Source organism: Berkeleyomyces rouxiae (assembly GCF_048999995.1).
Source record: "Berkeleyomyces rouxiae strain 22BRR77 chromosome Unknown BrBRR77_ptg000676l, whole genome shotgun sequence".
Taxonomy (NCBI): Eukaryota; Fungi; Ascomycota; class Sordariomycetes; order Microascales; family Ceratocystidaceae; genus Berkeleyomyces; species Berkeleyomyces rouxiae.
The window spans coordinates 1-15,479 of record NW_027396602.1 but is presented as its reverse complement, the minus strand read 5'-3'; the positions used below and the strand labels follow the sequence as shown (position 1 = coordinate 15,479).

General features: G+C 50.2%; 4 protein-coding genes across 4 annotated transcripts; 1 reads left to right on the top strand and 3 right to left on the bottom strand.

Moving 5' to 3' along the window:
* Positions 1–235: 235 nt before the first annotated feature.
* Positions 236–3,505, bottom strand: BROUX77_008279 (uncharacterized protein; the record flags this gene model as incomplete). Its single annotated transcript, XM_073753465.1, has 1 exon — positions 236–3,505. One exon carries the CDS (start codon positions 3,503–3,505, stop codon positions 236–238), a length of 3,270 nt encoding a protein of 1,089 aa, XP_073601484.1.
* Positions 3,506–4,008: 503 nt separating this feature from the next.
* On the bottom strand, positions 4,009–4,953 carry BROUX77_008278 (uncharacterized protein; the record flags this gene model as incomplete). The annotated part of the gene is made up of 1 exon (XM_073753464.1): positions 4,009–4,953. One exon carries the CDS (start codon positions 4,951–4,953, stop codon positions 4,009–4,011), a length of 945 nt encoding a protein of 314 aa, XP_073601483.1.
* Positions 4,954–5,991: 1,038 nt separating this feature from the next.
* BROUX77_008277 (uncharacterized protein) lies at positions 5,992–7,722 on the top strand (the record flags this gene model as incomplete). Its single annotated transcript, XM_073753463.1, has 1 exon — positions 5,992–7,722. One exon carries the CDS (start codon positions 5,992–5,994, stop codon positions 7,720–7,722), a length of 1,731 nt encoding a protein of 576 aa, XP_073601482.1.
* Positions 7,723–8,022: 300 nt separating this feature from the next.
* Positions 8,023–11,290, bottom strand: BROUX77_008276 (uncharacterized protein; the record flags this gene model as incomplete). Its single annotated transcript, XM_073753462.1, has 3 exons — positions 8,023–9,055; positions 9,444–10,288; positions 10,685–11,290. The coding sequence occupies 3 exons, from the start codon at positions 11,288–11,290 to the stop codon at positions 8,023–8,025; spliced, it is 2,484 nt and encodes an 827-aa protein (XP_073601481.1).
* Between the last annotated feature and the right edge of the window lie 4,189 nt (positions 11,291–15,479).

Below are 15,479 nucleotides of genomic sequence, written 5' to 3'. Positions count from 1 at the left end.
GATCCCGTCGGAATCCCTCAGTTTCCCTCGGAACACTTCGGACCTTTTTGCATCCTGCCGGATTAGGCGAATCCTACCCACGGACCTCAAGTCCGACCCGGTCCGAGCTCTCCGAAGCCTCCGAAGAGTTGCCGAAGTTCATCCGAAACCTTGTCCAAATTCGGTGAAACGACCTGCATTCGAAAGCACTGGATCAGCTCTGTCTGATCCAACCACGGGTTCTCAACCCGTAACATTACCCCCCTCTTCTCCTCTGTGTGGGCGGCCCTGTCCTCGCACCGGCTTCTGGTTCACCAACGTCATCGTCGTCTCCAAACTTCGCTTCAAAGGCGTCCAGTGCTTCAGTCTCCTCAAAATCGGCTCGTGGTCTCCAATCGGGCTCTGCGTATCCAACCCATTTAACGAGTAGTTCTCTTCGAAATCCCCTTCCAATGCGTCTTCGTCGACTTCTCAGGATTTGTTCGACTAAAAATTCAGGCTCGCCGTAGTCGTTCTCTTCAATGTGTGGAGGCTGGGCATCGTCTGTTTCTTGGGAGGGCAACGGGTTGTTCGGTGCTCGTTTAAGGAGGTCGACATGGAAGCGGGGATGGATGTTTGTTGGTACATCAAGCTCGACCACATGGGGAGAAACCACTTTCGTGACGCGGTACTTGGCATTGGCCCAAGCAAGCTTCTTCAACAGTTGCGGAGTGCTGATATTTTTGAGTTTTAACCATACAAGGTCACCCACTTCGAAGCGTTCCTGGGCACCACGTGATCTGTTTGCCTGGTCTTCCATTTCCTGTTGACGGGTGGCCATTGCTGCTTGTGCCAGTTCCCAACCTTCGCGTAGCTTTTGAACGAACTTCTCCGCATCTGTGGCCTCCAAAACTCCGTGAAGAGCCTGATCGGCGATGACCTGCTGAATTGGACTGACATGGTAGCCGTGCGTGAGGAAAAAGGGGCTCATTCCTGTCGAAGTGTTTCGGTTGTTGATTGCTAACATAGCGGATGGTAGCAGGTCGGGCCAGTCGTATTGTGAATAAGTAATGAATGCTCGTAGGTAGGCCAACACTTCCTGGTTCATCCTTTCTGTCGCTCCGTCGGTTTCTGGGTGGAAGGCAGTTGACAGTCTCTGTTCGATCCCTGTCAGTTCGCACAACTTGGTCCAAAATTCGCTCGTCCAATTGCTTCCACGGTCTGATGTTAAGGCGTGAGGGAAGCCGTGGTGTTTCCAGTGGCAGTGTACGAACCGCTCTGCACACTTTTCGGCTGCCATAGTTGTCATGGCCTCCAAGCTGACAGCTCCAGTAAGTCGGTCCACAATGACCATCAAGTATCGTGGGTCGCCAGTCTTTCGTGCAGGTAGTTCCGTCATAAAATCGATACCGAGTTCCGAGTGTGGTCGTTCAGGGATAGGCAGTGGTCGTAAGAGTCCCTTCTTTCTTTCTCGCCATACTTTGGATCGTCCACACACGTCACAATTGGCGCAGAATTGGCGCACCTCTCTTGAAATGCCAGGCCAAAAGAATTCCCGGGACAGAATCGCAAGCGTGCCGTCTCGACCTGGGTGTCCTGTGACATGTGAGTCGTGTGTTTTCTGGATCAGCGCAGTTCGCAATGGTTCCCAGTCAGGCACGAACAGTTTGTGCCGATATACTAGAGCGCCGCGCTCGTCGAACTCGCATTCCGCTATAGAGATCGTGACTTTTCTCGAGATGGTAGGAGGAAAACTTCGTTCGCCACTGGCCAACGCTTGGTACATGAGTGCAATATCCGAATCCTTCGTCTTAGCTGTATCCCATAGTTCCTGCAGGTGGAGTTGCGCGAAAAGCTGCGCACCGTTAGGGATCCGGTCCGCGGGTTGGGTAACGTGGGCCGGGGTCATCATTACTGCTGCATCTGGTGACACCCAATGGTCCTTGACAAGTCTCATGATCCGAGATTTTAACCTGTCGTCGTCTTCGCCTTGAGGAATGTCTTGTTCTCGTCTGCTCAGGGCGTCGGGTTTACCACTTTTGCTTCCTGATCGGAACTCAAGCTGGAAGTCGTATTCTGAAAGCTTCTGGGACCACCGAACCTGCCGCTCTGAAAGTTTCCGTGTCGTCATAAAGTATTGCAGGTTCTTGTGGTCGGTCAATATTTTGAAGGGGGCGCCAAGACTCTTCAATTCGCCCCTCCACTCTTCCAAGCACTTCACAACTGCCAGGAGCTCTTTGTCGTGAATCTCATAGTTGACCTCGGCAGGGGACAGCTTCTTGGAAAAGAATGCTACTGGGCGCAGTTCGCCTTCGTCGTCCACTTGGGATAGAGTTCCTCCCAGGGCCCATCCAGAACAGTCGCATTCCACGATCGTCTTCCTGTCTTCGTCCCACATCGCCAGAACCGGGGCGGTAATAAAAAGGTTCTTCAGCGTCTCGAAAGCTCGTTCTTCGACTGGGCCCCAGGTCCATGCGGTGCCTTTCTTCGTTAGCCTGACTAGTGGAGCCGCCACGTCGCTGAAGGAATCGATAAACTGGCGGTAAAAATTTGCGAATCCTATAAAACTTCGAACGCCCTTGACATTGGTGGGTGGTGTCCATTCTCGTATGGCAGCGACCTTTGCTGGGTCGACTTTGACACCTTTGCCTGCTTGGATGATGAAACCTAGGTACTTTGTTTCAAAAACTGCGAATTCGCACTTGTCGATGTCTAAACGGAGACCTGCATTTCCCAATTTCTTGATGACGAGGTTAACTTTTTCCATGTGGTCTGCGTAGGTGCCGTCGGTGTAAATCAGGACGTCGTCAATATACGCGGAGCAGAAGTCGTCCAAATATTCTTGCAGGGTTGAATTGATATACCGTTGAAAGGTTGCAGGGGCTCCGGTGAGTCCAAAAGGCGTCACCAGCCATTCAAAAAGTCCAAAACGTGTGCGGAAGGCCGTTTTCCATTCATCTCCCTCTTTTATGCGAATCTTGTGGAAAGCGGCACGAACATCGACCTTTGTGAAGTACTTCGCCTTAGACAACGCTCGTAGTGTCTCACTGATCAAAGGAAGCGGGTATCGGTCTTTTTCAGTAATGGCGTTAATGCCGCGGTAGTCAACGCAAAAGCGCAACCCTCCTCCAGGCTTACGTGCGAAAAGAACAGGCGCGCCGCCGGGAGAGCTGCTGGCTCGAATCCAATTCCTGTCCAGATGGTCCGAGAGGGTTTTCCGTAAGACTAACAGCTCGTCGCGGGACATGCTGTACAAGGGACCCCACGGGACTTCGTTCTCTCGCCCTTGTTTGTCTTTCGTCAGGTTGATAGCGTGGTCTATTCCGGGGCGGTTCGGGGGTTGGTCGTCCTTTTCGTCGTCTAAAAACACTTCTGCCAAGTGTTTGAGTTCGCTAGGCAGTCGTTTGTCGATCTCTTGTAGGGTAACACGAGGTTTTACTTGCAATGCCTTGTTGATGTCTTCGATGGTGGCAGCAAAAACCTCTATGTCTTCATTCTTTTTCTTGCTGCGCCGGATTTCTGCAGCAAAGACGGATGCCATCACCATGCTCGCTTTTGTGGTTGTTATATGGGCGTCGAGCCATCCTTTTTCTCTCACAACTTGGGCATCTTCTTCGCTTCCGAGGCGTATGACTCGTTCTTTCGCCAGGTAGACAACGTCATTCCTTTCCATCCAGGGTTTTCCCAAAATCATGTCGTATGCTAGGTTCGGGATGACGTACCCGAAAATTCTTTCTGTCCGGCCGTCAATATCTAGATCGCAGAACGCCATCTCTGAGATCCATCTTTTTTTTTCGTCGTTTTCGGCTAACTTGAGTTCCCGTCTTCTTATCGGGATGCGCTGGAGCCCTTTCTTTCTCACCAAAGTCTCGTTGAACGCCGATGTTACAAGGCATCCACTGTCAAATAAAGCATCACAGTAAAAGGAATTGTTAATAAATGCTTCAATTAGGAACGGAGTGGAGTGTAAATCTTTAAATACATCGAGCGGAACATCGCAATTGTTGGGGCTCTTCTTCTTATGACCCTGGGGGCGACTTTTCCCAGAGTCTACTCTTTTTCCTCGTCGTCGGAAAGGTCATCGGCCACATCATCCATCGATTCGGGGGCTTGTTGGATTGTCGTGCGGTTCACTCTTGCGGGCGCACGGGCCGGGGCAAACTTGGGGCATTCGAAGGATCGGTGGCCCTTGGCAAGACAGCGGAAACAAGCGTTGCTGGATCTAGCGGTTTCTATCTCCGCCGGGGTTCTCCAAGGGGCGCGGGACTTTCGGGGGCGTTGTCCATAGTTGTTCGAGGCGCGGCCTTGGAGGGCGTTGACACCTGTCATCATGGTGTCTCCGTCGTTGTCGATTCGCGTCTGCTGATTTGCGACACTTGGGGTCACCACTTCGGCGAACCTTGCTCCACCTCTAGTTTTCGCGTACCACGTCGAGGTCTTGGACGTGTCCTTCGACCGGTATCCTGGCAACGCTTCCACTCGGCCAGCCACCGTCTTCACCTTCTCAACCCAACGCGGGTAATCATCGTTGGGGAGGTTTTTTGCCGTGAGGTGTACCTGTAACGTTTGGTTGATAGCGGAATTCAGGTACATGATCTTCACACGGTCTGGCCAATCTAAACCTCCACAAAGGCCAACTTGATGCTCGAAATCCTGCAAGAACGATATAAAACTCTGATGGTTTCCCATCTGCATGGTCAAAAGCTTTTGACCCGCCTTCTGAATAGCCTCCTTGTCTTCGAATTGGTCATGGATATGGCCAAGGTAGGCGTCCCAATCCCAACCATGAGTGGCTCCGTCAGTGAACCACTGTTCAACTCTGGCCTGTTGCTCTGTGGGAATGGCCATGAAAACACTTAGGCAAATTGCCTGGGAGGAGCCAACGACTTGTGATTCGATCTGAGCTCGGGCCTTCAACTGTTTGAAGAATCGCGGGAACGACGCTGTCTTTCCGTCCCACTCCGGCCATTTTGCGTTGTACCGATGGTCGATCATCGGGGCGAAGGGGCCCGGGGTACGTACTGGCGCCGGGGTAGGGCTACCGGGGCAGGTGCAGGTGCCGGGGGGGCGGTTGCCTGTAACAGGACTTGGCTTCGTAGCAACATCTGGATCACTCTTAGTTGCTCCGGGGTGAACACCTCCAATCCTGGGGTGTCTGAACTCTGCTGTGGGGGCGCCTCGGCTTGTTGCCGGGAGGGGCCAGGCTGGTCAAGCGCAAGTCCAGCCAGAACATCTTCCATCTTGTCGTTACTCATTCTGGCTCGACGGCGTATAGGGGACGCGTTGTCTTCGGATGCGGACCAGAATGAGGGCGAGGGTGGCTGTACGGGGCTTGTACTGCGGGGGCTTGATGTGATGCCGTACTTCATTCGTCAAGTATGGCACGGTAGGAGGGGTGATGAAGTTTCCTCACAAACTTCTAAGAAACAATAGGGGGTGATGAAGTTTCCTCACAAACTTCTAAGAAACAATAGGGGGCAATGAAGTTTCCTCACAAACTTCTAAGAAACAATAGGGGGCAATGAAGTTTCCTCACAAACTTCTAAGAAACAATAAAGGATCAAAAGATAATATGTGAGCGGTTCACTAAGTACAAGAGAGTCTTGCAGTTATGACCAGAATGCTGTTTATTATCTTTTGATGGAGAGAAAAAGGTAGAAGAAAGACTAAACTAAACAGCGGATTTGGGTCTACTATATAGACATTTTTGTGCTTACAAATGCAAGTTCCCGATCGGCTCAATATCCCTCCGTGAGCTCCTTATGTCCGAGTTTTCGGCGATAACTCGAGGTTAACTCCGATCCCGTCGGAATCCCTCAGTTTCCCTCGGAACACTTCGGACCTTTTTGCATCCTGCCGGATTAGGCGAATCCTACCCACGGACCTCAAGTCCGACCCGGTCCGAGCTCTCCGAAGCCTCCGAAGAGTTGCCGAAGTTCATCCGAAACCTTGTCCAAATTCGGTGAAACGACCTGCATTCGAAAGCACTGGATCAGCTCTGTCTGATCCAACCACGGGTTCTCAACCCGTAACATGAGCGAATACAACTGCACCATCGTCCACCGTCCTGGTAAACTCTCCCCTCTCCCAGATGCTCTCTCTCGCCGCGACACCCCAGACAACACGAATGACGCGCGCTACAACGACCGACTAGCCACTATCTTGCACCACGACGGTAACGGCCTGAAAGTTTTCTCGACACAAACCACCAACACGCCAGAAGCCCCTTCTACCCCCGAACTTCCGCCTGCCTTACGGGAACTCTGGTCTGATGCCTGTGCTGCCGATGATGAATACGCCATTATCCATAAAGCGTTGACAGATGGACTGTCACAGTGGCCCGAAACAATCAGACACAAGTTGAGAGTCAACATTTCCGACTGCTCTTTGGACGCCAAATCCGCTATTCGATTTCGGAATAAACTATGGGTACCTACTAACGAGCCATTGAGAACCGCCATCCTACAGAACATTCATGACTCGCCCATGATGCTGCACCCCGGAAAGAACGTCATGCAAGTCGAGCTGTCTAGAGAGTTTTTCTGGCCCCGCTACGTCGAAGATATCCGCCGTTTCTGCCGCAACTGTCAAATTTGTGGTAGTTCTAACATTCGTCGCGACAACAAGGACACCACCCTCAAAGCCTTGCCAATTCCCGACCAGCCTTGGGCCGAGATTGCCATCGACTTTATCGGACCTTTGGAACCAGCACAGAAAGGCGGCATCACCTACACCCACGTCCTAACTGTTATAGACCGTCTATCCAAGGGCGTCATCCTTATTCCCGCCGACGCCCTCGACATGGAATCTGTTGCAGATATGTTCTTCCACCACTTTTACCGACACCACGGCATGCCAAAATCTATTTTGTCTGACCGCGAATTTGTCAACGCAGCTTGGCGACACCTCTGCAAACGCCTAGAGATCGAAAGGCTAACCACAACAGCTTACCATCCGGCTACCAATGGAGCTGCAGAGAGGATGAACGCTGAGATCAAAGTCAAACTTGCCAAACTCAGCGCTGAAGGCCCCGCCTGGCTCAATCTACTGCCCATGGTCGAGTTCAGCATCAATGCCACCCCATCTTCTGCCACTAATGTTTCACCTTTCTTCTTGTCTCACGGCTACCACCCACGAGTCTTCGCCGCACCACCATTGCCTGTCGAACCCGACAATAACGGTCCACTCGGACAGGCTGAGAGGGTCATCCAACGCCTGAGAGACGCCCAGAAATGGGCCCACGCCAACCTTTCTCTGTCACGAGCGGAGATGGAGCAACGCGAGAATGAACACCGACGTCCTGCACCAGATTTTCCTACAGGCTCATACGTTTGGCTCACCCTACGCCCTGAACAACAAGGCTCAGGCCTCGGCAGGAAACTTAGAGCAAAATACCAATACTGCAAAGTGTTGGAACAAGTTACCCCTCACACTTATCGTCTTGAAGTACCGGGTACAACTGCTCACGACGTCTACCATGCCGATCGCCTTCGCTCAGCTGCCAACGACGCTTTCCCTTCCCAAAAGACTCACGACGATCGACCAGCACCTATGGAAGTCATCAATGGTGAAGAATACTGGGAGGTCGAAAAGATCCTAGGCGAACGCACTTCTAACGGTGTCAAGCAAGTCAAAGTCAAATGGAAAGGCTACGTCAGACCTGGCTGGGAACCAGTCGACCTTCTGGTCGATACCGACGCCTACAAACTATGGCTCAGCCAAAAAGGAACCAAAACGACGCGCAAAAGGAGGAAGAGAGGCTGATGTTGGGGTTGCACCCTTAAGGACCGACGGAAGCCCGACACCAACACTAACGGCGTATCCTCGAAGGACTAGTCCGGCGCTGGTACGGCAAAACTAATGCCAGACCAGAACCAAGACTAACGGCACTTCCTAGAGGAACTAGTTGTCGTCGCCGCCGATCGTCGGTTGCCTCCCTTTCCAACAGGATAAATAGTCGCATTGTTTCTACACCATTTAGAGAGTTTAGTTTTGTTCTTCAATTCGAGATCTTTGTCCCTCTGTGTCCCTTTCTGTGAAGATCCAGCTTAGCGTAATCACACCTTAACAGACTGGGAGCGACTCACGCCCACTTCTGGGGTGAAACCCGTGGTTCGCAAAGAAGGGCGTCAGCATAGTAGAACTGGACTCGGAGTCATTGTAAGAGAACTCCGCCAAGGGCAAAAGATCAGCCCAATTGTCCTGTCTATAGTTGGTGTAACCCCGCAGGTATTGCTCCAAAATAGAGTTCACACGCTCAGTCTGACCATCGGTCTGAGGGTGGAACGCAGTACTCAGATTTTGCTTTATGCCCAACAGTTTGGCTAAAGCCTTGGAAAAAGCCGACGTAAACAGACTACCCCTGTCGGACACAATGTCCAATGGCAGACCGTGGAGCCTATACACTGCTGACAAATAGAGCTTAGCAAAACCTGCAGCATCCAGCGAGGAATCGCAAGGTATAAAGTGAGCCATTTTGCTAAGCCTATCGACGACAACGAGAATCATGTCAAAAGAATTGGAGACCGGCAAGCCGGTGATAAAATCAAGGGACACAGATGTCCACCGAGCTTGCGGAATGGTCAGAGGTTTCAGTAGACCGTAGGGACTATGTCGCGCGGACTTGATCCGTTGGCAGACCTCACAATTTCGGATGTACCGGATGACATCACGACGCATCCCGGGCCACCAGTATTCCCGAACAAGAAGTTCAAAAGTGTTCTTTTGTCCAGGGTGTCCGCTAGGCATAATATCATGACAATTCTTCAATGCACGAACTCGTAGATCCTCGTTCGGCAAATATAGAAGGTCGTTGACAAACAAAAGACCGTCATTGTCAAGCCTGCAGACACTGAGGTCCACATCTGGAGGTTTGGTCGACTGGCCTCGAAGAGCAGAAATAACATCAAGAGCCCACTTGTCCGTGGATAGCGCGATTTTTACCTCGTCTACCAAAGACATGGTACCAATAAAATTTTCAGGGGGAATAATAGGAGCACACAGCTCTTTATCCTCCTCAGAAGAAGAAGAAACGAGGTCTTCGTAGCGTCTGGTCAGGGCATCAGCTCTAGAATTCAAGGAGCCTGTGACGGGTTGTCTAAGTACGGAGAAAACTCATAGTTAGGTCCAATGCTGTTTATTATCTTTAACATAGGGAAGAAAAGAAAGAAAAGGAAGAAGAAAATCCAAACTAAAGATGGGGGAACTGGCTCTGCTTTATAGGCGTTCGACAATCCAGTTGTGTGCGCCCCACCAGGGCAACCAGCCCTATGACCCCTGTACAATAAAAGTGGAGCAACACCCGTGCACATAAAAGTGGGTCCCGACCCCTGTGACACAAAAAGTGGGTCGCACCCTGGTCGACTAAAAGTGGGTCCACAAACCCTAACCCGAAAGTGGACCCAACTTCAAATCACACAAAAAGTGGGTCAACATGGATCAGCCCAAAGATGATCCAACATCGGGTCCACGACCCGTAACATTACCCCCCTCCTCTCATCCGTGTGCGGGGGCCCGTCATAGCGCCAGTCTGTGGCTCTCCAACGTCATCCTCATCTCCAAACTCGGCTTCGAAAGTCTCCAGTGCTTCCGTCTCCTCAAAGTCGGCTCGCGGTCTCCAGTCTGGCTCTGCATACCCTGCCCATTTGACAAGTACCTCTCTGCGGTAGCCTCTTCCTACGCGTCTCCGGCGGCTTCTCAAGATTCGCTCGACCAAGTATTCAGGCTCTCCATATTCGTTCTCTTCGAGCGCGGGGGGTTGCGTGTCGTCGGTCTTTTGGGAGGGGAGTGGATTCCCGGCTGCTCTCTTGATCAGGTCGACATGGAACTTCGGGTAGATATTCGTAGGCACATCAAGCTCGACAACGTGGGGAGATACGACTTTCGTCACTCGGTATTTGGCGTTGACCCACGACATTTTCTTGGAAATCTGGGGTGTCGAAATGTTCTTTAGCTTGAGCCACACTAGGTCGCCTACTTCGAAACGCTCTTGGCTGCTGCGTGACTTGTTGGCCTGATTCTCCATTTCTTGCTGTCGTGACGCCATGGCGGCTTGTGCCAACTCCCAGCCTTCACGGAATCTCTCAACGAATCTCTCGGCGTCTTGCTGTTCCAGTGTCTTCGGCGACTCTTCCGGTTGGACTTGCTCGATCGTGTCCACATGGTAGCCGTGGGTGAGGAAAAACGGGCTCACCCCCATGGACGTATTGCGGTTGTTGATGGCTAACATTGCGGCAGGCAACAGTTCCGGCCAGTCGTACTGGGAATAGGTAACGAACGCTCTCATGTACGCCAACACTTCCTGGTTCATCCGTTCCGTGGCTCCGTCTGTCTGGGGATGGAATCCCGTGGATAGTCTTCTCTCGATGCTGGTTAAACGACATAGGCTGCTCCAAAATTCGCTCGTCCAGTTGGTTCCTCTGTCTGACGTAAGGGCGTGTGGGAAGCCGTGATACTTCCAGTGACATTGCAAGAATCTCTCGGCGCAATGTGTCGCGGTCATTGTTGTCATCGCTTCAAGGGTCACAGCTCCTGTCAACCTGTCGACAATCACCATCAGGTATCTCGGGTCGCCGGGCTTCCGTGCCGGCAGTTCAGTCATGAAATCGATTCCCAGCTCTGAATGTGGTCTTTCCGGTATCGGCAGTGGTCGCAGTAGTCCTTTCTTCCGTTCTCGCCAAACTTTGGATCTTCCGCACACGTCGCAGTTCGCACAGAAGCGACGTACATCTCTCGAAATACCGGGCCAGAAGAAGTCGCGTGATAGAATGGCAAGCGTGCCGTCTCGTCCCGGGTGGCCAGTAACGTGTGAATCATGTGTACTCTGAATCAACGCTGTCCGTAGGGGCTCCCAGTCTGGTATAAAAAGCTTCTGTCGATATACAAGGGCGCCTCGGTTGTCGAATTCACATTCGGCTATGGATATAGCCACCTTCTTGGTCAGTGTCGGGGGAAAACTTCTCTCTGCGGTCGCTAGAGCCTTGTACATTTCGTGGAAATCGCTGTCCTTCGTCTTTGCTTCGTCCCACAGGCGCTGTAAATCTTGCTGCGAAAATATCTGGTCTCCGTGGGGGACAATGTCGGTTCTCTGAACGATCTCCGCCGGGGACAGAGCTACTGTCGTTGCTTCGGGAAGCCAGTGATCCTTGACTAGCTTCATGATTCGAGATTTGAGTCGCTCATCATCCTCGCCCTGGGGGGTGTCCTGCTCTCGTCGACTCAACGCATCGGGCTTTCCGTTCTTGACTCCTGCTCGAAACTCCAGTTGGAAATCATACTCTGAAAGTGTCTGTGACCACCGAACCTGTCTCTCCGATAGCTTGCGCGTTGTCATGAAATATTGAAGATTCCTGTGGTCGGTAAGAATCTTAAACGGGGCTCCATATTACGGATAGGGCCCAAGGAAACCATTAGGGTTCTAGAAAGCCAACGACTCAGGACAATGATAGGTTCCAGAGGTGGACAGTCAGGCCTGCGCGGATATACGGCCGGGAGGAGAGGATAGAACTCTCTAGGTCGTATGGTCGGTTTGAGGTAAAGAGGCACACTCAACTAATTGATCTTATAACACACGGAAGGGAATAAACAATCACAGGAACACTGAGGTAACGAAGACGACAGAAGGTACTGATGCAATGAAGGCTATCAAGAAACAAGTGATAATTAAAGATATAGTACTAAAGAAGAAGGTACTATCGAAGAAGTGATACTATAAACTAGTATACAAAGAAGAATGGCAAAAGGGGTGTATGTGATTGTTAAGCTTGGGGAGCAAGAGTTAACCTGATCACACAGGGCAGAAGGCAACGCTATTTAAGGCGTTGCAGATTCTGACAACAGAGATCTTCCCAAGCTAGAACCAAATCACAGATAACCGAAAGTGGGGACATACGTAACTCAACGTTACCAGACGCTACTATCAAACCGGATGTTAGTTCACGAGATAAACCAACACGGCAGCAGCAGAACTGAAAATCCCTCAAGACACCCAGGCAACGATATGTCGCGTTACAGCGATATCGGCCTAACAGGTGTGGGCCCCACGCTCAAACGCTGTTGACACAAAAGGAACGAGAATAGCAGTCAACTCAGAATAAGCTGCATCAACTGCAGAGTACCGAGTTACCTAATAGCGATGATCTATAGTGTGCAAGCCGGCCACACCCGAGTAGATAAACCGGAGTGACACCTCAAGGTTACACAGACCACCAAGTGGTATAACCGTATCATCATACGTCCTTGGAACATTAGCGTGACACAACGGAAGCGGGGTAAGGTGCCAGGCATAACCCTATGCAATGGCAATGGCAAGAATGGCTATTCATGACAGTATGCTCCTTTTAAATGACTGATTTCCACAGCAGTACTAAGATCGCCACATCCTAGACTAGAATCAAGTCGGAGAATTCGCAAAAGGAAGCCGGGCATCTAGGGACACGGAAGTCCACCGGGCTTTGCAGAATCGGAACAGAAGGAATAAGCCAACCATACGGGTCTAGACACAGCATGACTCCGCAGGCAAGAATTGTAGATCTCGATGCACCAACAACATCGTGACGTATAGGGGATCAACGGAATCCCTAGCATGAAAGCTTGTACATCTGATCAACATAAAACAAGGCCTTGAAGTGCAACGACAACTTCGTAAGGGCCTCGTGTCCACAGACAAGAGGAAGGTAAAAAAGAATGGGAATAACGAAAGGCAACCTCATCAACCGAGGGGCAGCACCAAGGATCTTAAGTGGGAATAAGTTGAGAACGCAGCTCAGTACCCGCAAAGGCAAAGGTTTTTCAACCTTGTTGTCCTCCCTAGTTATGGCATTGGTCATAGAAGTAAGAGCCAGGCCTGTAGGTTATAACAAACAACAATCGCTCAGTTCCATAGCCCATAAATCTGTTGCCTGCAAGATGCAGAAGGTCCCCTGAGAACTACCAAGTTCTGGTAACAAGTGTACACCAGAGTGGCTACTCAGTTGGCACAATCATCAATCGCCGCGACATAATCGCCTCCACAATAGCTAAGAACCCCCTGGGACATGGTTCGATGGATGTAAACGAACACGATTCCGGTTGTGGGAGAATAGACTAACATGTGTAATGGGGACTCATCATCGATCGGGTAATTGGTATATGACAACAGACAGCATGGAAACAAAGACGTGCAGGATCCGTAAAGAGTATTGGTGAAAGGGGAAAACAAGAAATTGGTAAAGTCAGCTTGTCAAACTTGGCAGTATTTCAGCACAAGATACAAGACTGGCCTGCACCACCATAGGCAGGACTTCGAAGAGGGACATCGTGTTTCTTTTAACGAGAAGAAAAACAACAAGATATTGTCCAAAAGAGAGAGGCAGAGAGTAGGCCCAAGTGAAGACACAAAGAGGTCGCAGAAAGGAGACATAGAGTAGTCGCAAGTAGACGTAACAGAGTCGAAGAAAGTAACAGGCAAGAGAGCTGTCCAAAGTAGAGGACACAGAACATGTCACAAGAAGTAGACGTATAGTGGTCGTAAGTAGACACAACAACAGCCGAAAGAAAATAGTCCGAACAGTGGCCTAACGCATTAGACACAACTGTGGCACGAAGACTAGACATAACTGTCAAGAAGTGGGACAGAAGCGAGCTGTTAACAAAGCGAGTAGACAGCAACTGTCAATACCCAGACAGACACGGGCTGTCAGCAAAGCGAGTAGATATAAACTATCAATACCCGGACAGACACGAGCTGTCGGCAATTATAACCCAGCAGGGGTCAAACGCAAGCACCATAGTGGTCAAAGAAGAGACACAAAAAAAGCAGTCGCCGATGGACACACGGTGTCACAAGGAAGAGGCATTAAGAGGTGTCAACCCAAAGAACAGACACGAGCTGTTCGTAGAACCAACGAGCTCAGCAAAGAACAGACACTAGCTGCTGATATCATATAAATAGACCCAACAGGAGTCAAAACAATTAGGCAAGAAATACAGACACAGAGGTCTAAAAACAGACATAAACTGTCCAAGAAATCCCACAAGAACTCAATAACATGCTTTGGCACAATGGCAGGTGTGTGAGTAAACTCAACAACAACACTTTATACACTCAGGTACCATGTTGTAACTCAAAGTAATCTGGGAGTTGGCAACATCATTGCTGCAAGCCAAAAGGTGCATAGCTGGTAGACATGGCTTTCTGGAAACCCCCGTTCAGATGTGGCAAGTTGTAACGACTGGTTGATGCGGGACCAAATGAACAGCTTATAAAATAAGGTAGTTGACCGCCCGTAAATCAACAGAAGATCGTACACTGCCTGGTTCCCGAGGACAAAGAATCGGAGAAGCCAACACTGAAGAAGTAGGGGCAATGAAGCCACGTGTGAGCATGCCATCCAGGTTTTGCTTGACAAGTTGCAAATTTAGATGTGCATCATCAGACGGAAGAGTATTGATATGTTCGGCAGTCGAGACAAGATTAACAGCATGACCTGCGTCTTGACAAGAGGTGGTTGAAGGTACACCATCCCGCAAGAACACCGGACGCAAATCATAATAACTGTCCGAACTGCATTCGGGATATCGCTTGTGCACTTGTTCTAGCCGTAGGTCATCCTGATCAACAGGATCGAGAACCTGCTCAGCGGTAGTGCGGTGAGCCCGCCGGTTCTCATTGCTTGCAGTGGAACGCAAAGCTTGAGACGACATTAGCCTAGAGGAACAAAGTGCTTCAACGAAATTAAAGGAGCTGGGACAGAGACAGTGCCATCAACTGACTGTCCACAGAAGAAGAGAAGTAGATTGAGAAATGGAATCAACTAAGAACCAGAAAGAGCCGAGTTATGACTAGCGGACGAAGAAGGTTGTGTAACAACAGCAGCGCTAGTATGATCATAGGAAGACGGGATATCGGCCGTAGTCGAGAGCCGGAACGAAAAGAAGAATAAGGTGTGCTAAAGAATAACAAAGAGTTGGAAGAATGTGTGAGTCTTTAAATGAAGCTTAACAAAATATTACGGATAGGGCCCAAGGAAACCATTAGGGTTCTAGAAAGCCAACGACTCAGGACAATGATAGGTTCCAGAGGTGGACAGTCAGGCCTGCGCGGATATACGGCCGGGAGGAGAGGATAGAACTCTCTAGGTCGTATGGTCGGTTTGAGGTAAAGAGGCACACTCAACTAATTGATCTTATAACACACGGAAGGGAATAAACAATCACAGGAACACTGAGGTAACGAAGACGACAGAAGGTACTGATGCAATGAAGGCTATCAAGAAACAAGTGATAATTAAAGATATAGTACTAAAGAAGAAGGTACTATCGAAGAAGTGATACTATAAACTAGTATACAAAGAAGAATGGCAAAAGGGGTGTATGTGATTGTTAAGCTTGGGGAGCAAGAGTTAACCTGATCACACAGGGCAGAAGGCAACGCTATTTAAGGCGTTGCAGATTCTGACAACAGAGATCTTCCCAAGCTAGAACCAAATCACAGATAACCGAAAGTGGGGACATACGTAACTCAACGTTACCAGACGCTACTA